Source organism: Trichomycterus rosablanca, chromosome 2 (genome assembly GCF_030014385.1).
Source record: "Trichomycterus rosablanca isolate fTriRos1 chromosome 2, fTriRos1.hap1, whole genome shotgun sequence".
Lineage (NCBI taxonomy): Eukaryota > Metazoa > Chordata > Actinopteri > Siluriformes > Trichomycteridae > Trichomycterus > Trichomycterus rosablanca.
In genome coordinates this window covers 31863124-31888636 of record NC_085989.1, presented here as the reverse complement: position 1 = coordinate 31888636, position 25513 = coordinate 31863124, and the positions used below count along the sequence as shown (strand labels likewise).

General features: G+C 38.9%; 1 protein-coding gene across 2 annotated transcripts in view; it reads right to left on the bottom strand.

Moving 5' to 3' along the window:
- The window catches only part of LOC134308810 (uncharacterized), a 48320-nt gene that overhangs the window by 17304 nt on the left and 5503 nt on the right, over positions 1–25513 (bottom strand). Inside the window, exons 2-4 of one of the 2 annotated variants that reach the window (XM_062990715.1) lie at positions 17251–17900; positions 11677–11856; positions 11366–11565 (exon numbers count right to left, since the gene is read on the bottom strand). In XM_062990715.1, the coding sequence (XP_062846785.1) occupies positions 11366–11565; positions 11677–11856; positions 17251–17900 (1030 nt within the window). The remainder of the gene's footprint in view (positions 1–11365; positions 11566–11676; positions 11857–17250; positions 17901–25513) is intronic. The other variant, XM_062990716.1, reaches the window with a different exon arrangement.

Sequence of the window (25513 nt, the reverse complement as noted above, 5' to 3'; positions counted from 1 at the left end):
GTCTGCATGGTTGTCACCCCAGAAGGAAGCCTCTTCTGAGGTCTCTACACAAGAAAGCCCGCAAACAGTTTGCTGAAGACATGTCAACAAAGGACATGGATTACTGGAATCATGTCCTATGGTCTGATGAGACCAAGATTAATTTGTTTGGTTCAGATGGTCTCAAGCATGTGTGGCGGCAATCAGGTGAGGAGTACAAAGATAAGTGTGTCATGCCTACAGTCAAGCATGGTGGTGGGAATGCCATGGTCTGGGGCTGCATAAGTGCAGCAGGTGTTGGGGAGTTACATTTCATTGAGGGACACATGAACTCCAATATGTACTGTGAAATACTGAAGCAGAGCATGATCCCCTCCCTCCGGAAACTGGGTCGCAGGGCAGTGTTCCAGCATGATAATGACCCCAAACACACCTCTAAGACGACCACTGCTTTATTGAAGAGGCTGAGGGTAAAGGTGATGGACTGGCCAAGCATGTCTCCAGACCTAAACCCAATAGAACATCTTTGGGGCATCCTCAAGCGGAAGGTGGAGGAGCGCAAAGTCTCGAATATCCGCCAGCTCCGTGATGTCGTCATGGAGGAGTGGAAAAGCATTCCAGTGGCAACCTGTGAAGCTCTGGTAAACTCCATGCCCAGGAGAGTTAAGGCAGTTCTGGAAAATAATGGTGGCCACACAAAATATTGACACTTCAAGAACTTTCACTAAGAGGTGTACTCACTTTTGTTGCCGGTGGTTTAGACATTAATGGCTGTATATTGAGTTATTTTGAGGGAAGAATAAATTTACACTGTTATATAAGCTGCACACAGACTACTTTTCATTGTGTCAAAGTGTAATTTTGTCAGTGTTGTCCCATGAAAAGATATACTTAAATATCTGCAGAAATGTGAGGGGTGTACTCACTTTTGTGATACACTGTACATCTATTTCTATACATTTTTTAAAGGCATGTATTATATGATGTAATGTTTATAATGCTCCATGTTATTACTGCTGTAATGGCACAATATCCATCCATTCAATCCATCCATCCATCCATCCATCCATCCAATCCAATCATCCATCTATCCATCCATCCAATTCATCCATCCATCCAATCCAATCCAATCCAATCCATCCACCTATCCATCCATCCAATCCATCCATCCATCCGATCCATCCATCCATCCATCCATCCAATCCAATCCACCCATCCAATCCATCCATCTATCCATCCATCCATCCAATTCAATCCACCCATCCAATCCATCCATCTATCCATCTATCCATCCATCCAATCCATCCATCTATCCATCCATCCATCCATCATCCATCCATCCATCCAATCCATCCATCCATCCATCCATCCATTCAATCCATCCATTCAATCCATCCATCTATCCATCCATCCATCCATCCATCATCCATCCATCCATCCATCCAATCCATCCATCCATCCATCCATCCATCCATCCATTCAATCCATCCATTCAATCCATCCATCCATCCATCCATCCAATCCATCCATCTATCCATCCAATCCATCCATCCAATCCATCCATCCATCCATTCCATCCATTCCATCCATCCAATCCAATCCATCCAATCCATCCATCCATCCATCCATCCATCCAATCCAATCCAATCCAATCCAATCCATCCATCCATCCATCCATCCATCCATCCAATCCAATCCAATCCATCCATCCATCCATTCCATCCATCCATCCATCCAATCAATCAATCAATCAATCAATCAATCAATCAATCAATCAATCAATCAATCAATCAATCAATCAATCAATCAATCAATCAATCAATCAATCAATCAATCAATCAATCAATCCTGGCTCTTACATTTACATTGATGGCATTTAGCAGACGCTTTTATCCAAAATGTCTTACATCTTACAGTGACAGTATATTGTCCAAGCAATTGATGTTTAGGGGCCTTGCTCAAGGGCCCAAAAGTGGCAACCCTGGCAGTGATGGGACGTCACCAAAATACTACAGTCCACCAAAGCCGGCCTAACTACATGACGACTGGTCTCATCTAAAAATTCACTTAAGGAAACATGAAACAATGCAAAATGACCAACAAATAACTTGTTTCCTAAAAATCCAAGTCAGCATCTTCAGAAATTGAATAATTCAATGTTACTTCCATCCACTTTGAATATGACAAACCAAAAGGTTAGTGAATATAAGTGCCTCTGCCATTCTCTTTCTGCTCTATCCGCATTCAGATGGGGAAAAAAAACAATGACTAATGTACCGTCATGGCCAAAAATACTGGTACTCCCTCACTTCTGTTAGAATATGCATCACTTCTCCCAGAAAATTGTTTCCATTACAAGTGCTTTGGAATTCACATGTGTATGACTTCAGGAATCAAAGTCAAATCTAATATCGTTCCACACAGATTTTCAGAAACTGATTGGATAAAATTATTGGCACCCTCAATGCAATATGTGGTAGCACACCCTTAGGAAATATTAACTAAAATCAATCAAACTACACCCCTCTCCTAAATGTTGGACCACTCTTCTATTGGCAAGTCTCTCAGATTTAAAAGGTGCCTTCTCCCATTTTCTGTTTTGAGATCTCTGCAGAGGTGTTTAATGTGATTTAGATCTGGACTTACTGCTGGCCTCTTCAGAACTCGTCAGGACTTTATTTCTGGGTGCATTTCTAGGTACTTTTTAAAGTATACCTTGGGTCATTGTCCTGCTGGAAGACCATGAGCTCTAAATGAGATCCAGTTTTCTGACACTGTGCTCTAAATTGCACTTCAAAATTATTTGGTAGTCTTCATATTTCAAAATATCATGCAAGTAATCAAGGCATTCAATGCCAGAGGCCAGAGTAACCCCATGATATTATGGTTGTCCTCCACCATAATTCTTAGGTTCAAACATGGTAAATGTCCACCATGTTTTATGGACAGTGTTATTTATTTATCTATTAAAGGCCTAATATTATTTTCTGTAAATGGTACACTAATTTGCTTTACCGAAAAGGAGACATGGTACATTTTCTAAAAAAAAAAATGCAGGGATGCCATTATTTTGAACATGACTGTATTTGTTGGCCCGAGTTTAAATTTATTCCACTTACTGAAATCTAACAGACATATCAAATAAATAATTCATGATACAGTAATTTCAACACTGATTGTCCAATATAAAATTATTCTCACACGATGGCTGCAGATAAAAATGTTAATTGTCGAAGAACAAGGGGCGTTTGTAGCCTAGCAACAGTACCCAGCCGTAAAAATGTGATTGATCCAACTGTTGTATGGACAGCCTGAAGTCTTCCTTTATAACCATTTATTTTTCAAATTACTCATGCCTGAGCAATCCAAGATCAGACTGGACTATTACACATTTGACCCTTTTAACTCTTATCTGCATGCTTCAGTGGTTAAAGCAATCTGATCTAAATGATTCCATGGCTTTTTATTCTACTAAAGTTATAAAGATTCAGGGCAATGGAACTGAAAGATAAAGAGATTTGTTACGTATAGAGGGTGGGCAAATTAAAGGAAACATCACATACAACACCAAATCAGAAAAAGTTGGGACAAAATAAGCAATGCAAATAAATTCTCTATTGAGAACGGATCAGGACTGAGGGATGCCAGTATTCAAACCCTCTTCTTGCGCAGCAATGCCTTTGTATTGTGTGCAGCATGTGGTTTTGGATTGTCTTGTTAAAAAATGCATGGATGTCCTTGGACAGCATATGTTGCTCTAAAGTCTCAGTGTATTTTTCTGCATTAATGCTGCCATCACAGAAGTGTAAATTACCTTTGCCAGGGGCACTGACACAATGCCATACCATGACAGACCCTGGCTTTTGGGCTTGTTGCTGATAACAGCCTGAATGGTTCGTTTTCACAGCACACAGTGTCCATTTCTTTCAGAAAAGACCTGGAATACTGATTCGTCTGGCCGCAATACATGTTTCCACTGTGTGATGTTCCATCCCAGATGCCTCCAAGCCCAGAGACTTTGACTCTGCTTCTAGACATGGTTAACATAAGGCTTTTATTTTGCACAGTGAAGTTTTAAGTGCCATTTCTGAATGTAACTGTACTGTAGTGCTTGACAAAGATTTGCCAAGGTAATCTCTTGCTCATGTGGTTATATCAGCTATTCTTGATGCAGTGTCATCTGTGGGATCAGAGATCATGGACATTCAGCTTGCCCTTTATGCACTGAAATTCCTCAAGATTTAATTTAACATAATATAATTTAATGATATTATGCACTGTAGCGGGAGTAATTTTTCTCTTAAAAATCCTCTGAATTGAAAGTTTCTGTAATATTGGTAACACTGTCCATGTTTATGATTTATGTGAGCTTGATATTGCAATAGCTTTAGAGACTGCAATATAAGAAAGAAAAAGAAGTTCCTGCTATATTTTTATTTTCATTTTAGTAGGGATCTTAGATGCCAGTTCTGTAAAAGGGGCTTGTAGTGTAGGGCACTAACTCACTTTTAGAGGTAGCTTAGAGCAGTCAATTCATCTTGGGCATATTTTAAATGTGGTGGTGGGGGGATGTTCCTGGAGAAAATCCATGTGGATATGAGATGACCTTAAGTGCTATTCCGTCAAATCCTGGTGAACAAAGCTTCATTTTGGTTATCTGCACCAAGGGTCCATTTGTCTTCATTATTAACCAAGGTATATTAGTTATTACTAGCACCAAAGTCCAAAGACATCAATAGTCTTCCTGTCCCACTTTTAATTGTTCAGCTTTAAAAAAACCACAGAGAAAATTATAATCTGGACGATTCTAATATTTGTCTTCTTCTGTGTCAGTGCCAGTCTGTGTCATATTCCCTGATAGCTGGATCATTTGTTGTTGGTGCAGTGGGGTCAGTGGTAATGTTAATTGGGTCTTTGGTAGCCTAGTGGATACAGCTTTGAACTATCAGTCAGAAGATTGTCAGTTCAAATCCAGGCTCTGCTCTGCAGCCACTGTTGGGCCTTTGAGTGAGGGCATTAACCCTGTCTGCTCCAAGGGCACTGACCCCAGCTTCCAAACAAGTTGAGATATGGAGAAGAAGAGTTTCAATGTACTGTACACCTGTATATGTATTTATGACTAATAAAGGCATTATTTTACTTCATCTAATAACTGATCCAAGTAGGCAAAAGCTGTCCACCACTCTGACAAGTTATTGGTCTTTCCTGTTTTCATGATCTTTGTCTTCTTCATATTGAGCTGGATTCCCATCTATTCACTCTGTTCTTTAACTTTCCTTATAAGGGTGGACTTTTAATAGTGATTCAACTAAATCACACAGACTTGCTTGGGAGACATTCTGTAATATTTAATAAGGTAAGGTAATAATGATCAAAACATGACTGTGTCAAATGTTATGCTGATACTTTAATAGTCTCAACTCGAAAAACAGAGGAAAAAGGGAAATATACGCTCATTGAGCATTTTATAAGGTACAACATTAATTGATTATATTATAAGCCACACCTACCATATATGGTATTAAATTACTGACTGTAGCCAATATATACTTTGTATACCACGCATAGGACCCCTCACTTATCAGATATTATTTTGGCACTGCACTGACACTAACATGGCAATGTGTTGTACTTGTATAAGTATGAAAGGTGCAGCTGGTTTTTGGTTTTAAGATACTGTATAACTTACTGGGCACTTCATCAGGAACACATACCTTGTTTGCACTTGTTATGCATTTAAAGACTTTTCTTTTGTTGTCTTAATTTCAATGCTGGAAGGAGAATAGTGCATTAACCAAAATACTAGGAATCTTCAAAAAGTTTCCACACTTTTATATTTTCATTGGAAGTGGTGAGGACGGGAGGAGTAGTAATTGGTCATGTCTAAGAGACTGAGAGAGAGCTTATAGTTTGGATTCAGCACCATCTGATTTCCACCTTTTTGGACCGTTAAAAGAAGCTTCAAGGGGAAGAACATTTTCATGTGATGATGATGTGAAAGCAGTGGTGCACTCAACAAAAACCACATTTTGCTGATGGCATTAAAAGTTGGTATGATGCTGGGAAAAATGCATCGGAAGGTTACTGTAGAAAATTGATGAAATTTTGTTTTTAAAATTCTTAATAAATATATTTTTTAAGAACCCTCTTTTAAACTGTATAAAGCTCCTTTTAAAAATGTACTCTGAAAAAAAGAATAGAGAAAATTTTAAAAACAAAAAAAGAAAACAGCTCTGGTCTCTAACTGAAGAACAACACTGCTGTACCTTATTTAATCCTACCAAAACAACACACACCTCTTTAAACAATAATCAATGAATGTATTTACCCGGTAAGTGTACTGAAGTGCCTAGTGGTTATGTGTATAAATTGAAGTGAACTGCTTACAGCATATAAAATAGATAGAAACAAACCTGTATTTTGCAATAATACATGTAAAACAATGACAATAATAATTGTGTAAAAATGTAAGGCACATTTTGGAAAGTTGTCATTGTAACAGTAGAATAACAGTAATCAAAAAAAAAAAAAAAAAGGTCAAAGCCTCTCAGGTGGCGCAGTGGTAAAATACACTAGCGCACCAGAGCTGGGATTTCAAATACATCGTATCGAATCTCAGCTCTTTCATCCGACTGGGCTGGGCGGCTACATGAACAATGACTGGCTGTTGTTCACAGGATGGGTAAGCCGGACCAGGGTTCCTCATAACTGGTGCAATTACAACCTCTGCTGGCTGATTGATGGTGCCTGCGCAGAGTTAAGGAATAATGTTTATTTGTTTATTAGGATTTAAACGTCACACTTTTTGGTTACATTCATGACAAAAACAGTAGTTACTCATTACACAAGGTTATATCGAACACAGTCATGGACAATTTAGTATCTCCAATTCACCTCACTTGCATGTCTTTGGACTGTGGGAGGAAACCAGAGCACCCAGAGGAAACCCACGCAGACACGGGGAGAACATGCAAACTCCACACAGAAAGGACCCTGACCGCCCCACCTGGGGATCGAACCCAGGACCTTCTTGCTGTGAGGCGACAGTGCTACCCACTTAGCCACTGTGCCGCCCCTGAGGAATAATGCTGATCAGGGTGTGGATCTCCGTGCACGAGGCTGATCCACATATGAACTCGCCTCTTGCAGTCAGTACTGCACACATGTCGGAGGGGGCATGTGTCAGTTGCAAAGCTACTCAGTCAGCAGTGAAGGGTTGTATCGGTAGAGCTGAAGCGTAACGCAATCAGGGTAATTGGATACGACTAGATGGGGGGGGGGTTGGAGAAAAAGAAAGAGAAAAGTCAAAAACGGAAAACACAAATGGAAAAAACAAGGCACGGAAAAGAAGAACCACAACACCAGGACATAAAAACAAAACAGAACACAGGAGAAGCATTGCCATAGGGAGGGCAGCGCCAGAGGGGAGATCAGGGAGGATGATACAAAATCACTTTTGACCAAGCAGTTATATAACAGAAAAATCTATTTTAGGGTGATTAATAGCCTCATGAAATCACACCATCTAGTTGGTGATTATATTCTTTAGCAGCGTGTTCCCTTGTGTTTTTTACCTTATGCTTGCTATACATTGTATTGTGCATTACGATTTTAGAGGCCTGAGAGCAAAAGACAAGTGATTTATCAAATGTTAATGGACACTTGCTGATGCATTGACCAGTGGTTTCCAGCCGATATTGTCAGAATGGAAGATAAAACACAAACTATCAAAACAGTTTGCCTCTTATTTTTGCTGATGCCTGGTCGTTAATGTTTTATAAGCTGACTGAACGCTACATAAAGGTTGAGAATGAGGCTTGCATTGGGTGAAGGTGTAAATAATATTAATATGCACTCCAGAACAGTGTTAGAGAGGCAGAACAGCTCACTCAGAGAAACAGATGATTAATTTTTATTCAAAGTACTTACTTCAGCTGTTTTCTGCCACAAGTAAATCCTTTACAGGGTTTCTAAGGCCTTGACATCATATCTTGTCATCCCTTTCTTATTTTTTTTTATGTTCTTTACCTAATTCTAAATTCACAGTAGGTAGAACAAGTGGACCCTGCCATCCTTCTAATAAATAGTTTCATGCTTAAGTTGTAAAACATGGGTGAGTGTAATTAAAAACTGTACAACTAATACTGTATTTTTTATTAAATAATGTATGTCACCTTCAAATATTGTAATAATTTAATCATTTTAATACAGCATAAAGATAACACATGTAAATAAAATGCAGCTTTTAAATGATCATTCCATTTTATGAAGATAAAGATTTATTCTAAACCCATATCACCCATGTGAAAAAGTAATTGCCCCCCTTAACCTAATCACTGATTGTGCCACCCTTGACAGTAATGCAATCAAGTGTTTGTGATAGCTTGTGACAGCTTTCACATTGCTTGGTAGGAATTAAATATATATATAATTTTAATTTATCTGTGTTGGAAGGTTTTCAAGCATTACCTGCCTGTTTAAGGCCTTAAATATTCTCTCAAAAATCCTGTAAGTTACAGTACCTACATGATGTTATTATTGGTCAGCTGTGTTTTGCGCCTTGCAACCTTCTCATGGATGCCATTTTTGCTTAGTCTTTCTTACTGTGGAGTCACATACACTGAACTTAATTGAAGCAATTAAGAGGCCTGCAGTTTCAAGATGTTGGCCAAGGTTCTTCTGTGACCTCCTGGATGAGTTGTCCACTAGCAAGTTTTCTCTTCATTAGTGGATAACTGTTCTCACTGTGGTTCACTAGAGCCTTTGCAAACTTTGTTTACATTTGTATTTGACTCTTTGTTTTTTGCTTGTTGTTTGCTTCACCTTTCCAGATAGGTTCTATTTAATTGATGTTTATATTACACACACCTGTTTACTAAATTTAATTAACTGATTGATTTATGGGGCATATACTTTATCACAGGGTGATATAGGTTTTGAATAACTCTTGATCTTTAATAAATGGAAATGGAAAGATCACTTAAAAGCTGCAATTTGTGTTTACTCATGTTGACTTTATTTATTTATTTATTTATTTTATGAACTGGAAGATCTAAAACATTTAAATGTGACAAATTAGTAAAAAAAAAGGGGGGGCACATATTTTATTTTAAAAACTAGATAAATAAAGGTGTTTTTTTTATTTTGTAAAAATTAATAAGTATACATAATTAAGTAGTCCTCCATGTCATCCTGCTATCTCATAACAGAAGGGAAAGTTAAAAGTACTAAGTATGACCCATGTGTGTTTCAAACCACAAACTCTAAATACACTAAATAACACATCAAATTCTGTATACAGATACCTGACAGGTGGACTCAAAGTTGTTATTCCAATGGGCTAGTGTAATTTTAGCCCTATGCCTCCCAAGTACCTAAATTCTTGATATTAGTTATCAAAATTTCATTTTATGTATTAGTAGCCAAAAATGTTAAATACACCTAATAACATAATTTAATATGATAACATGAGCACACTGGTAGCAAGCTGGCTAACAAGAAATTGTATCCATCTGCAACAGGCACAAAACATGGAGGCAGGACCCCAAAATTTCCAGTGTTTACACTGATCAACTTTACTGTGTTTTGTAAATATAAACACATTTAGAATTTGATGCCTGCGACACACTCCAAAAAGCTGGAACAGAGAAATGTTTACATCTGTGTTCCATCAACTTTTAATGGTTAAGGAACCAAAGACTGATTCTGGTGTACCTTTTGATGTTTGCTTTGGGTCATTATCCCACTATAAGACCACTTTTGTTTGCCTCAAACCTAATTTTTTACACTTGTAAGCACATTTTGCTCTAAAATGCTCTGATAATCCTCTGATTTCATTGCTCTTGTAACATGTTCAAGGCCTCCAGTCTCAGTGCAGCAAAGTAGCCACACAACATTATTGATCCTCCAATATGTTCCACTGTAAGTAGGGTTCCTCTTTATAGGCTTTATTTTGTTCTCAATAAACCTCTGGTATGCATTGCCAAAGACTTCTAGTTTCATTTCTTCTGTACATGAAACATTGCCTTAGAATGATTGTGGCTTTTTAAGCATCGGAAACATCCTTGCCATTTGCCCATAGAGCCCTATTTTTATGTATGTATGTATGTATGTATGTAAATCATATTCAGTATGCAGCGTATGTTATTGGTCGAAACCATCACTTCAGGTGTCTCCAGCTCGGCCTGAATTTCTGTGGATGTTGTGCATGGTTTCTTTGCCACATTTTGAACAACCTTTTGTATGGTTTTCTCATTCATTTTCCATAAGCAGCAAACTTCTTGTTAAGGTCTTTGGAGATAATCGTGTACCCTTTGGACTGCTTGTGCTTGGTGATAACAGCATTTCTGGTCTGGTCAGACAGCTATCTTGTCTTTGCCATTGTGAATAAGGACCTTTTTAAGCATCAAAGCCACCATTCATATGCAAATAAAAGTCATCGCTGACAGTGATCACCTACAAGGTGAGTCTAATTTCTAATTAAATACAGCTAGGTCTGATCTTAGTTTAAAACTAAATAAAAGGTAGTAGTAATCATGTATTTTTAATCTTTCTTCACTTTTTGTGCCTTGTGCATATTTTATATGGTGTACTTAATATTCAGAGCATTTTATGTACGCGGGATCTTCAAAAAGTTTCCGCACTTTTATATTTTTGTTGGAAACGGTGAGGGCAGGAGTAGTAGTAATTGGTCGTGTCTGAGAGACGCCTATAGTCCGAATCTAGCACCATCTGATTTACACCTTTTTGGACTGCTCAAAGAAGCTTTAAGGGGAAGAAGATTTTCATGGTCTGATGATTTGAAAGCAGCAGTGCATCAGTGGCTACACACTCAACCAAAAACACTTTTTGCTGATGGCATTAAAAAGTTGGTACGATGCTGGAAAAAAATGCATTGACTATGTAAAAAACTGATGCCATTTGTTTTTAAAATTCTTAATAAACAGAGTTAAAAAAGTGCGGAAACTTTTTGATGAACCCCTATATATTTATTTACATTCATACATACATACATGCATAAGTTTCTTTTGTAACCTCTTGTAACAGGGATGAAACATGCCTTAAATACCCATACATCTGCAAGAATAAAAATAGAACCCATTTGCAACTATAAGTCCCCGTGTCCCATCTGGCAGCGAGAAGAATACAGGGCAAAGGTTTTGTCACATGGAAAACGTTTACAAATCAACACGCTACTGTGCCTCCATGCCCCAACTGCTGGCCAAACTAGTCTGTTAAGAGGGACACGAACTTGGGCGGCTGCCACCATGTTACATCTTATAATTAAAAATGCCAGTGCATGGCAAACTGGTAAATAACCCTTCCACCATTCCACCCACACCTTTTTTCCTTCTCTAACTTAAATTTTGTTTCCGTTTTAGCATACCTGAGGTACATTAAAGCCTGGTGGGGGGAGTACGGGCCGGGGATAACTTGAAGCAGGCATGCCAATGACTAGAGCATAGGCCCGAAGATCTGGTGCTGCCAGCTTCTCTGGAAAACACCTGCTGCTCATCCCTGACTCAACCTTCTTATGCTGGCCGGCATGTGTCTGGACCCTGGCCATATGTCCTGCTTGAACACCTGCTAACAGTAGGTACACAAAGATTGAAGAACGAACTCATTAAAAAGCCATAAAGTTCATCTAGGTGAGAAAAAGAAAAAGAAATAGAGAGTAAGAGATGGAAGATATTTCACCTTTATCACCATCTGAACCTCGGGTCTTCCTCCCCACCACTGTTACATGCTCCTGGAAGAGGTGGCTTTTGGCATATTTGGGAGAGCCAGCTGCCTTCCGCACACTCTCAGTGTCAGCGCCAGCCGTTTTGTGTGTTACACAAGCACCATCTGCACCAGTGCCCTGTGGCCGAACTCCACCTTTAGGAAGATAAGACAGACACTCGGATGAACAGAGAATGTAAATTGTTTCATGTGGTTGGATTACTTTGGATTTCGTAAGAAAGTGGTGAAAAAAGATTAAACTTTTTTTTATCCCTAACCTTAACCCTTTGTAGGTTTTACAGTACCTGTGGCTCTGACTTATAAGAAGACAGAAATACCACGGTTTTCACCCAGACACCAGGACCCATGATGCTTGCTGGGAGACCCAGTCACAAATTTATAATGCAAAGTTTTACAAATTTGCTACTGTGATATGTTTTCTACTGTGAAGTACACCGATTAGGCATAACATTATGACCACCTTCCTAATATTGTGTTGGTCCCCCTTTTGCTGCCAAAACCCCCTGACCCGTCGAGGCATGGACTCCACTAGTCCCCTGAAGGTGTGCTGTGGTATCTGGCACCAAGATGTTAGCAGCAGATCCTTTAACTCCTGTAAGTTGTGAGGTGGGGCCTCCATGGATCGGACCTGGTTGTCCAGCACATGCCACAGATGCTCGATTGGATTGAGATCTGGGGAATTTGGAGGCCAAGTCAACACCTCAAACTTGTTGTTGTGCTCCTCAAACCATTCCTGAACCATTTTTGCTTTGTGGCAGGGCGCATTATCCTGCTGAAAGAGGCCACAGCCATCAGGGAATACCGTTTCCATTAAAGGGTGTACATGGGTTGCAACAATGCTTAGGTAGGTGGTACATATCAAAGTAACATCCACATGGAACATTGCCTCCGCCAGCTTGCCTTCTTCCCACAGTGCATTCTGGTGCCATGTGTTCCCCAGGTAAGCGACACACATGCACCTGGCCATCCACGTGATGTAAAAGAAAACATGATTCATCAGACCAGGCCACCTTCTTCTATTGCTCTGTGGTCCAGTTCTGATGCTCACGTGCCTATTGTTGGCACTTTCGGCGGTGGATAGGGGTCAGCATGGGCACCCTGACTGGTCTGCGGCTATGCAGCCCTGTACGCAACAAACTGTGATGCACTGTGTATTTTGACACCTTTCTATCAGAACCAGCATTAACTTCTTCAGCAATTTCAGCTACAGTAGCTCATCTGTTGGATCGGACCATCAATGAGCCTTGGCCGTCCATGACCCTGTCACCAGTTTACCACTGTTCCTACCTTGGACCACTTTTGATAGATACTGACCACTGTAGACCGGGAACACCCCACAAGAGCTGCAGTTTTGGAGATGCTCTGACCCAGTCATCTAGCCATCACAGTTTGGCCCTTGTCAAACTCGCTCAAATCCTTACGCTTGCCCATTTTTCCTGATTCTAACACATCAACTTTGAGGATAAAATGTCACATGCTCCCTAATATATCCCACCCACTAACAGATGCCGTGATGAAGAGATAATCAGTGTTATTCACTTCACCTGTCAGTGGTCAGAATGTTATGCCTCATTGGTGTATGTGCCATATTACTTTCCTTGCAGCTGGCTAGCTAGATTGACTCATATCTTCATATCTTTAAATAAACAAGAGTATGTAAATTATTAAGTAGTATATAAGCTAATGAGGATACAGTATAATTAACTTGACATTTTGTAGATAATGTAAGCACAAAGCAAACAGGCTGGTACCTAACAGCTATTCTAGCCCAAACAAAATTTGGAATTTTTAGCATTAGTGCTTTAAGTTAGATAATTGTATCCTTGATTTTTTTAGTAGACTACATATAAAGTAATGTGATGTCATGCTCAGGAATATAATAATTGTTGCCTAATGGAAGCTAGTATAATATACACGTTGAATTCAGCACATACGGGCAGCAAAAAGATCTGAGTAAGTTTGATAGGGGCCAAATTGTTATGCTAGATGAGTGGGTTGAAGTATCTCCGAAACAGCAAGGGGTGCTCAGAGGGTGGCCAAGACTTTGGCAGCAAAAGAGATGGCACCAGGATACAATGTCCACAGGATGCAACAATCCACCTCACAACAGGCCAGAGGAAGCTTAATGGTTAAGGTAAAGTCAAGTAGTAGTCAGAAGGTTCCTAGTTTAAGTCCAACATCTGTCAAGTTACCAGTGTTGGGTTCTTAACCCTCAATTGCTTGCATTGTGTATGGTCATAATTGTAACTCGCATTGGATAAAAGCATCCACTAAATGCCATAAATGTAAAGCAATGTGCAGATGTTAAAGGCCATACTGCTAATGTTCTGGAAACAAATACCACATGACACTTTCATAAAAAAATATCTTATAAAAGCCATGTGTCTGTCAGCCAGAGCTGTCAGCTGACAGCATATTAGGCATGTGGTCCTAATGTTTTGCTCATCTGTGCAAAATACCATAACTAGGAAGCTAGAACCTTTAGTAAAGTAAGTTAACTGCATGTGCTAATTTTGCAGCATGCGTTTTGTCTCAAAAACTTATTGTAACAAAATAAATTGTGCATCCTATACAGCTTAGCCTTTAGGATACAGAAGTACAAGGTAACAACAGAGAAAAATGCAATTGAAAATTGATCGTTTCAAGTCAAATTCCATTACAAATCGCCCCATTACTAAAAGGAAAATAGCCATATTGATTTGACCAATGTTCTCTATTTCATGTTTGTTTTTCTTTCATTAAAAAGTGACTACTGGAGTTTGTCTATTGTTCCAAGACAGTAGTTGAGAAAGCACTGTCCATTGATCTTTTTCCACAAATATTTTCTGCACAGTCCTAATGTTTATGATGCATCAAAATCTTGATGAATCTTTATGTATACTTTAAATATTAATCAATGTTGACAACACTATTGACTTTCTGATGGTGATTTTTATTCAGCTACTGTTCACTGTTGCCATTTACATCAATGGCCATTTGCATATGGGCCAGTGATAGCTCAGTGGTTAAGGTGCTGGACTAGTAAACAGAAGGTTGCCGGTTCAAGCCCTGCCACCACCAAGTTGCCACTGTTGGGTCCCTGAGCAAGGCCCTTAACCCTCAATTGCTCATTGTGTAAGTCGCTTTGGATAAAAGCGTCTGCTAAATGCTGAAAATGTAAATGTAAAATGTGCACCTGAACTTTAAAACATTGTCAAAAGTATGTAGACACTGAAACTGGCTATTTCAGCCAAAACTTAAAAAAACAAATAAAAGTGATGACCAAAATTGTGACCAAAAAAGTGAAAAACGCAAAAACATCTGCAACCCACAACAGAGAAAGTGGATAAAACAGGGATCGTGCTGAACTGAGAACTGGTTGTCACGATTATGCAGCTCACCAGCTCAGGGTGGTTTTAAGTGTGACAACCTCCTGTGATGCAGAATCTGAAAATAAATAAAGTATATATATATGGTCAGTACCACCACAGAGTAGGTATTATTAAGGTGCTGGATCATTCTCAGCAATGCAGTTACAATGACATGGTGGTGGTGTGTTAGTGTGTGTTGTGCTGGTATGAGTGGATCAGACACAGCAGCACTGCTGGAGTTTTTAAATACCGTGTCCACTCACTGTCCACTCTATTAGACACTCCTACCTAGTTGGTCCACCTTGTAGATGTAAAGTCAGAGACGATCGCTCATCTATTGCTGCTGTTTGAGTTGGTCATCTTTTAGACCTTCATCAGTGGTCACAGGACGCCGCCCACGGGGCGCTGTTGGCTGGACATATTTTTGGTTGGTGGACTATTCTCAGTCCAGCAGGGACAGTGAGGTGTTTAAAAACTCCAGCAGCGCTGCTGTGTCTGATCCACTCATACCAGCACAACACACACTAACATACCACCACCATGTCAGTGTCACTGCAGTGCTGAGAACCCACCACCCAAATAATACCTACTCTGTAGTGGTCCTGGGAGAGTCCTGACCATTGAAGAACAGCATGAAAGGGGGCTAACAAAGCATGCAGAGAAACAGATGGACTACAGTCAGTAGTTTTAAAACTACAAAGTGCTCCTATATGGTAAGTGGAGCTGATAAAATGGACAGTGAGTGTAGAAACAAGGAGGTGGTTTTAATGTTATGGCTGATCGGTGTGTATATACGTCTGTAAACTTGAACTGGACTTCAAGCCAAGTTTTTCTGTCCAGCATTACCCTGCTTATACACTTGCCTTACTGCTTTACAGATGCTCAGTGTCTAAATGAAATCGAATTCTAATAGTCTTGTTCCAAGTTGCAATATATGCCAAGATTGTTGTCTAAAGGGTTGAATTGTAAAACACTGTATTGCATCAATACACCTGACTAAATGACTAAATGACCTAAATCTACATTGTGTGGATGTACAATACGAGGACACTCATCCTAATTATTAGGTTTAGGTGCCACACTAATTGCTAACAGGTGAATAAAAACGATATAAAAGAAGAAAAAATATGCTTTTAACAGCTTGGAGAAAACCATTTTCTGTTCTGTAATGACTGTTACTATAATTATCACAACAAAAAAAGTTATAATATAATAATAATAGTTTAGTTGCCACACTAATTGTACATTTGTGCAACCAATTGTTTTGTTCAACCTGATTGGAGATTGATTTACAGAATTGGAGAATTGTGAACCTTAGGTGGTGGTTCTGTAAAAGTCCCACATGCCATGGAGATCAACAGGCGGGAACAAGTTAAAGAATCATGCTGTCTGCCATGTCAATTACAAAAGGAATTGAAATGACTATAATGAGACTGGCTTGATAGTCAAACATTGGTGGCTTAACTATTGCTCTTATGACTGTGGAAATGAATGCTTGCAGCTGTGTTTTAAAATCTAGTAAAAAGCCTGTATTCTCTTGTGTAGGCTTTGTGAATTCACAAAAAAGTAAACACAAAGTCTTATTAGAGCAGGTTGACTAGCTTCAGTGGTAGCTCAGATGTTAAGTTAATGGACTAATGAATGTAAGGTTGCTGGTTGAAGCCCCACCACTGCCAAGTTGCCATTGGTGTGCCCCTAAGCAAGGCCCTTAACCCCAAATTGTCTGAATTGTATTTGGTAGCAGTTGTCACTTTGAATATCAGGTGTCTACATATTTTTGTCCGTGTAGTATATACACTGAAAGTAGAAAAGCTTATCATAGCCCAAAATAAATAGTTTGATCATGTGACTTATTTCAGAGATTAATGTTTATGCTCACAAAGTAGGTAAGGTAGTCCAATCCTCAGTTCTGCTTTTTCTATCTGGAATCTGATATGGTTTCTCCCAATTATTAAATAAATGCCATGGTTCAGATTGGCTACTCTAAATCTTCTCTAGGCATGAGTAAGTACAAATGCCCTGCGAAAGACTGGTGCTTTGTTAAGGGTGTAATTTGTCTCATGCCTAGGGGTAGCCTATTGGCCCGCCACAACCCTAAACAATAAATAAACAAAAATAATTATGACCAATTATTATAATAATGCACTAGTAAATTAAAAAATTTTCAAAACTGACTCACCTCCAAGAGTGGACTCTGCAAACACTGGCATTTTGGAATGCCCATGCTTGTTTATATGCCGGCCATCAAACACAGAATCTTTAGTGAACGTCTCTACGGTATCTGATTCCAGGTTTGGACCCAGCAGCTTGCTGCAGAGCTCATTAAGGGCTTTGGAGGACCGAGTTGCTTGAATCTCCTCTATTATCACTGCTTCAGTGAATGCCGCAGGATTGGCCCTCTGGCAGTTTGACCACCTTTTGCTCCTCTGTGCCTCTGAACCCATCAGGTCATCAAATGCTTGGTTTATAGAAGCTAAAGGGTGGATATTGGAGGAAAAGTCTTCTTTAATGAGGGCTCTCTTAGCTGGATTGTCTTCCCTTGGTAAGCTGGTGGAAGAGAGTGGGGAGGAATTGTCTAGTGGGGATACCTGGGAAGCATCCTTCATTTTGCTTTGTTCTTTTGTGATAAGGGCATCCTTGAGGAACTTTTCAATACTTTTTAGATGTGCCTCCTTAATATCCATGATATCATGTGAACTTTTAGGATTTTTTCCATCGGAACATGTGATTGTCGTAGAAGAAACAATTCCGCCATGCTGCTGAAGGATATGCTGAATTTCTTTCTGGACCATTAAGTTAATCTCATCCACCCCTTGCTGATTCTCATCACTAGGAGCAGAGAACAAAAAGCAATGTTAATATAAGCAATTTATTAGGTAGACATACTGTATCTGTTCTGTCCATTTGTTGATTAGTTTATTTTATAAGCTTCATCCACCATACAGATGGTCTATGGTAAGTAAACAAGTACTGATTGCTGCCCAGGGGGATAGCTACTATTATTAATTATCATTAATAATAATAATTAATTTTATAACTTTTATGTGGTAATACTTATAGTAATAGTCATTACAGAACAGAAAATGATTTTCTTTTTTCTTTTATATCAATGTTTTATTCACCAGTTGGCAATTGGTGTGGCACCTAAACTTAGGATGTGCCCTCATATTGTACATCCACACAATATCCAGTCAAGTGTATTAATGCAATACGGTGTTTTACAATTCAACCCTTTAGACAACAATCTTGGCTTCTATTGTAGCTTGGAACAAGACTGTGAGAATTCCATTTCATTTAGCCTCTGAGAATCTGTAAAGCAGTAAGACAAGTGCATGAGCAGGGTAATGCTGGACAGAAAAACTTGGCTTGCACTCCTGTTCCAATTTATTTCAAATGTGTTGGATGGTGGTGAGACCAAAACAATGCAAGCAGGTCATGTTCTTCCCCACCAAACCTTGCTTTATTTTATGGTCCTGACATGCTAAAACTGAAAAGGGCCTTCACCAAACTGCTCCCACAAAGCAAACAATTATATTAAAAGAGACTCTGCCATTATGATCCCCCTATAACTAAAATGAAAGGCCCAGGAAAAGTCATTAAAACATTCACAGACGATTATTGCCCCCATTATTGCCACTCCATCACAAGTTATATTCAGCACTGTTTAGGCAGAATGTAGTCTTCTTCGTCTCATTGCCCCCGCCAAACCCGGATTTGTCTGTCAGAAAGCCATATGGTAAAATCATAATCATCTATTCAGAGAGCACATTTTCCTTATTTTAAGGTCCAAATACAGTGTGCTCTACACGTAGACAGATCAACTGTATTGTTAATGCTCAGTACAAGTTCAAGGCAACAATGTCTGTAGCTCAAGGTTTTTCAATTTTTTTTCATGTGACCCCAATTTTTTGTCCATGATTTTTACCGCGACCCAGGAAACACAAACAACGCATCGAAATAAAACTCAATGGTGATTTACATTTTCGGCATTTAGCAGACTTCTTTATCCAAAGCGACTTACATTACTGTGACAGTATACAGTCTAAGCAATTGAGGGTTAAGTGCCTTGCTCAAGGGCCCAACAGCAGCAACCTTGCATTCGTGGGGCTTGAACCAGCAACCTTTTGATTACTAGTCCAGTACCTTAACCGCTAGGCTACAACTGCCCTACAACTACAACTGTGATTTCTGTGGTTTACAAGAAGTTCCATAGTTTTCACAAGGGGTGTTCGTGCACAAGTTTATTTTGTGTTTATGTGCCTTTAAAAATTTGTTCATTTAGTTATTATTTTTCTCTGCAACCTATTTTTTTTGGCTTGCAACCCACCCAAGGTTCGTGACCCAGGGTTCTAGCTCTAGCTGACACTTACATTTGTGCAAGTCAGTTTAAGGTTTGTGTTTGGTACTTTGGCCATGGAATCCCAAATCTACAAAGCTCCAGATGAGTAATTATTGTACATTTGGGGCCATTTTGAACTTGGTAGTAAGTGTTTCAATTGAATAAAGATATTTTTTATATAAAAAAGTAGTGATGTAAAAGTTTACAAATACTGAGAAGCTTGTGTGATAGACTCTCAAGCTCATTTCAGAAGCTCAGTTATGTTGTTTACAAAAAACCTTTTGGGTTAAAAGTATACATACATGAACTAGTGATTGACTACAGCTTGTGACTTCTTTGAGTCCATATAAATAGGGCTAATTTGTCTTCCTATTACAAAAAAAGAGAAATATTTAAATTTTTATATTTCAGGAGTTCATGCAACTTCATGCTGAGATGAAATGTAATCATAAAATAATTAAAACAAGTCTGGAATTAATTAGAACCTGTTGGAACAAAACAAAACACAGTCCACAGTCAAGTAGGCATTATGCCGCTTTGTGTTTAGCATCTACCATGCAAGAAAAAAATCCCTGCTCATTCCATTGCTAGCGGATCTCTATAGCATTTGCATTAAAGGATGCTTTACTATGGGTGTGTTCGAAAACATAGTCTCTACAGAGACAGCACGTTACATCATCCTATGCACACTCCAGAGATGAAGGCTGTTCGAATTCTTAGATGCTAGTAAGGTACCTTAAATTTGAACGGTATTTTGACAGAATAATGAGGGAGCATCCAATGCTGCCTTAGCGGTGAAGGCAATCCCAGCATCCAGTGCGGCACAACTTTTCTCACAAAAAAAAATTACAAATATGGCGGACAGACGTGGAGCAACGAACAGAGTTATTTTCAAACGTAAATAAATTAACATGTACAAGTGTATTTATTTGCAAATTTGGGCTTGTCAGTGACAACTTAACCATTTTTGTTACAATTTAAACATTTTTGTTGTGGTTTTGGAGATGTTAGTTGACATGCTAGCGCATTGTGCCACCTCATCCCATTCATTTGAATGGCATGAGGTTAACTGTGTTAGCTTAGTAAGCGAAATCTGATGGAATCGCTGTCTAAGTAGTGCGTTTGAATAACCTGACTCATAAGTCAATGACTTAGAATCCTTTCTACTTAGGCAGCTGCCTATATAGGCAGTAAGACAGCAAGGCAGCTCAATAGGTTTTTGAACAGACCCTATATGTACCTTATTTTAGGACAAGCCAAATTAATTTAAACGAGAATTCTATATTGGTTTAATAAGTATTGGACCCCTATTGTAAATCTACTGTACCTGCTGGTATTTTAAGAGTTAAATTACTGTGATTAAGCTGTAACAGGTCTGGCATTAAGAGCCAAAAGTATTTAGTCCTTTATAGCTACTTTGTTCATAGTCTGAGATATGGCATATTATAAGGAATTATTCTGCACAGTGAGCTAAGCACTTGAGCCTTGTGCAGCTGCCAAGAGGTTCTGTGTGGGCCAAGCTGCAGGACATAAAGCTGTTGTAAGCAATATTTTTAAAAACACTTTCGCAAAGCTCTCTTTAAAATCTTACCTTTATCAAAAAGCTTTATGAACATAGACATTATAAAGGCAGAAATAGCATGAGAGTTGTGTTTTGTAATATATACATGTTTCCATGTTATTCAGCTGTGTTCGGCTTTACCCCCTTTGTCCTGGTATCTCCTTTATGCTCTTGAGGCTGTGCTGGGAGATACAGGAAACCTTCTTATGCATCTACCAGTAGTGACAAGGAAACTAGCATAAACACAAACTAGAAAAGAATCAGTCAGGAAGGATAAGGGGAGAGGTATAGTCTGTGGCCACCACCTGCAGAATTACCCCTTTTTGAGGGTTGTCTTGCTGTTTCCTTTTCAGTTCACCTGTTTGTCATATATATATATATATATATATATATATATATATATATATATATATATATATATATATATATATATATATATATTAGGGCTGTCGAAGTTAACGCGATAATAACGCATTAACGCAATCTCAATTTAACGCGATTAAAAAAAATAGTGCCGTTAACGCAGATTCTAGTTCATGTTGAGACTTGACTGGTAGAACCAACGTTTTAATGTCGGACTTGCCACCGTTGTTCATTTGCGGTTTGTTAAAATAATATAACTGAGCGTCGTAGTGATGCACTTGCATAATAAAGAAATAAATACACGGTATATTCACAAGTTGTCGGGAGCAAAACACTTTATTAACTTAATCTGTTACGGCACTGAATACCGGAGTCAAGCACGCTAGTCCATGAACTATGGAAGCCCCAAAAGGGTCAAAACACACTCACTTCGTGTAGAAACGTCCACTTTTCACATTTCACTTAAAAAACCTTGTTTTCTATAACATTTACACAGATTTTATTTAATGCGATTAATCGCGATTAACTATATGAAATTCTGAGATTAATCGCGATTAAAAAATTTAATCGTTTGACAGCCCTAATATATATATATATATATATATATAAAGGGTGTCCCAAAATTCACGCAAGAAGTAATTTTGATAGAGAACACAGGTTTTTAATTACAAATTGTAAATTTTTAATTGATTCATAAAGTATACAGTATAGGGTTATGTATGGAATAGCATATCGGGTAAATGGCCTAATGTTATGGCTAAATGTGACATACAGATGAAAACCATAAAAATAATTGCTTATAATAATAAGCCATCAAGATGAAAATTAGCCTCATCGCTAAAGATGACTTTGTTCTAAAAATCGGCATCCACTTGTTGTTCCAAAATCCATTCAACGAACTCTCTTCGCTGTGCGTGGTCAGTAGGCTTCAGTTCTTGACTCAATTGAACTTTGTAAGCATGAAGATGCAAATCTTTCGTGAGAATACACTGTAGAGTGCTTCTGGAAATGTGCCGAATTGATGTGCCGAAACCACGGTGCCGAATTGATGTTCCTGGACTCTCAGTAACACTCTCATGAACTGCTTCGATGTTTTGTGTTGAACGACTTGTTGAGGGACGGCCAGAGTGTCTAAGATCACTAACTGATCCAGTCTCCCTGAATTTTTTAATTAATCTCTTCTTAAAAAATTCAAATCTTGCGTGAATTTTGGGACACCCTGTATATACAGTATATATATATATATATATATATATATATATATATATATATATATATATATATATATATATATATATACGAGATATACATATATATATATATATATATATACAAAATATGTATTCAAGCTAGCAACTATTGCACTAGTAAACATAACAGAAAAAAACATGACAGTAAATGTCACATGACGTGATTTAGCCTCCCACTGTAAACTGACTGCTAATGAAATCAAATAATCAAAAAAAAGTAAGCACTTCCCATATTTTGGATAGTGTGTGTTGCAATCTGTTTACAAGTTAACATAGTACAAGAATAGTAGAACAAGCCAAACAGATGTACCATTGGGCAACAATAGCAATGTGTGTGTGTGTGTGTGTGTGTGTGTAACCTTTTTCTTTTTTTTCCCCTTTTTCTCCCACTTTTAGCGCATCCAATTTCTGCCCGTCAATCATCCTCTTACTAATGCTGGTCCCTACTCCTGATTGGGGAGGACGAAGCTGCTCCACGCCCCCTCCAACACGTGCACAGCAATAGAATATCATATCACCTACACTTGACGAGTGCAGTGCAGTACAGCGCTGTGTACAGAGAGCCACACCCTCTACCCCACTCCTTTCCCATCTCCGTGCAGGCGCCACTAACTAGCCAGCAGAGGTCGTAATCGCACTAGTCTGAAAGAGAGTCCCATTCCGGCTTAGCCCACCCCTATCTGAACAACAGGCCAATCGTTGTTCATGTGGCCGCTCAGCCTTAGCCGGCAGGCAGAGCCGAGATTCGATACGATGTACTCGAGATCTCAGCTCTAGGGAACAGCGTGTGTTTTTACTGCTGCGCCACCTGAGCGGCAATGTGTTACCTTTTTCTGAATTAAAGTTCATGCTGTTTTGTACAAAAATGTAACTTCTAAGAATGTAATTCCAATACATCCACCATTGCTTAATGAAGCTGCAAAATGTTTCTGATAATATAACATGCTAATATGACTGGGGCTGAAATCTCCTACAGAGAAGGCTGACATTAACCTACAAATTCTGTAAAATGTTGGCCTGCAGGACCTGCAGGAGTCAGTGGCAACACTGATGCAACTGTACAAGAACAACGTGTCACAGACAATAGTCTCAGAAAGAGGTTGTTAGTGATATTAGATCTATGAGACTAGGCAATCTATATTCCCCAATCCCAAACAAGTTGCAGCTTCCCAGACCAATAACATCTGTGGAAATTAGTAAGCAAACTGTGAATGCTAGTAAAAAATAATAAGGGGTGCCAAACAATGCATTCAAACCACAAAATAAAGAGTGAGGTTAAACTAACAATTCCAAACCAAGTGTGACAGTGACCATGGGTTCATAGACAGCAAATACATTCAAGCTATGTTTAAAAACAAATAAGCCATGGTGTTCAGAATATAATGCAAAATGTGAGAGCTGTGGCAAGAAAAGTGACTTTGCATTGGTGTCCTTGCCTAGCAATAACAATACAGAAATAAGACACATAAAAACATGAGGTGCTGTATTTACTGACAGAATACATACTGCAGACAATTGTACACCAGGCTGAATTGGAGAGCACAGCATGATCAGTTCAATTTGGGCACTGCAGTGAAGTGAATGTTCTGCCCAGAGCCTCAGCGGACAATTTGCACATGAATCTTAAAACAGCAGTTCACTGTAAGCCAAGGGGAACTACTTTGATAATAACGAAATGTCAAAATGTCTACAGTCGGAGACCCAAGTTTGTGAGTCAAACCAGTGGTAAATGGTTACAGAAAAAAAAAATATAAAAAATTAGTGTAGAAACAAAATGAGAGATATAGTCTTTTTCAATAAAAAATGATACTAGCAGAAAAAAAATAGAAGATCTGCTAACCTATATGCTTTAAGTTTTCCGTATCAGATCCAGCAAGGTATTGCACCAAAGTTATTAACTGTATGTATATTTTTGGCAATACAATTACTCTAGCTTATCTGTTGTTACTCTAGATTATCTGTTGTTCTGTACACTTACCCCATTGAACAATTGTAAATGAACATAGGACATAGGACGCCCAGTGAACAGATGTTTTTTTGGGATCATTCTCAGCACTGCTTTGACAATGCAATCCCAACAACACTGCTGCACCTGATACACTCATACCAGTGAAAGTTTTATGGTGGTCTCTTTTGATTGCTAAATGGTGTACAGAGGTGTAAGGTATACAGAGCAACAAATGGGCTACAGTCAGTAATTGCATACCCACATATACACTGATCAGCCATAAATTTAAAACCACCTCCTTGTTTATACACTCACTGTCCATGTTATCAGCTCCACTTACCATATAGAAGCACTTTCTAGTTATACAATTACTGACTGTAGTCTATCTGTTTCTCTGCATGCTTTGTTAGCCCCCTTTCATGCTGTTCTTCAATGGTCAGGACTCATCCAGGACCACCACAGAGCAGGTATTATTTGGGTGGTGGATCATTCTCAGCACTGCAGTGACACTGACATGGTGGTGGTGTGTTAGTGTGTGTTGTGCTAGTATGAGTGGATCAGACACAGCAGCGCTGCTGGAGTTTTTAAACACCTCACTGTCACTGCTGCACTGAAAATAGTCCACCAACCAAAAATATCCAGCCAACAGCGTCCTGTGGACAGAGTCCTGTGACCACTGATGAAGATCTAGAAGATGACCAACTCAAACAGCAGCGATAGATGAGTGATCGTCTCTTACTTTACATCTACAAGGTGGACCAACTAGGTAGGAGTGTCTAATAGAGAGGACAGTGAGTGAACATGGTATTTAAAAACTCCAGCAGCAATGCTGTGTCTGATCTACTCATACCAGCACAACGCACACTAACACACCACCACCATGTCAGTGTCACTGCAGTGCTGAGAATGATCCACCACCTAAATAATACCTATTCTGTGGTGGTCCTGACCATTGAAGAACAGGGTGAAAGGGAGCTAACA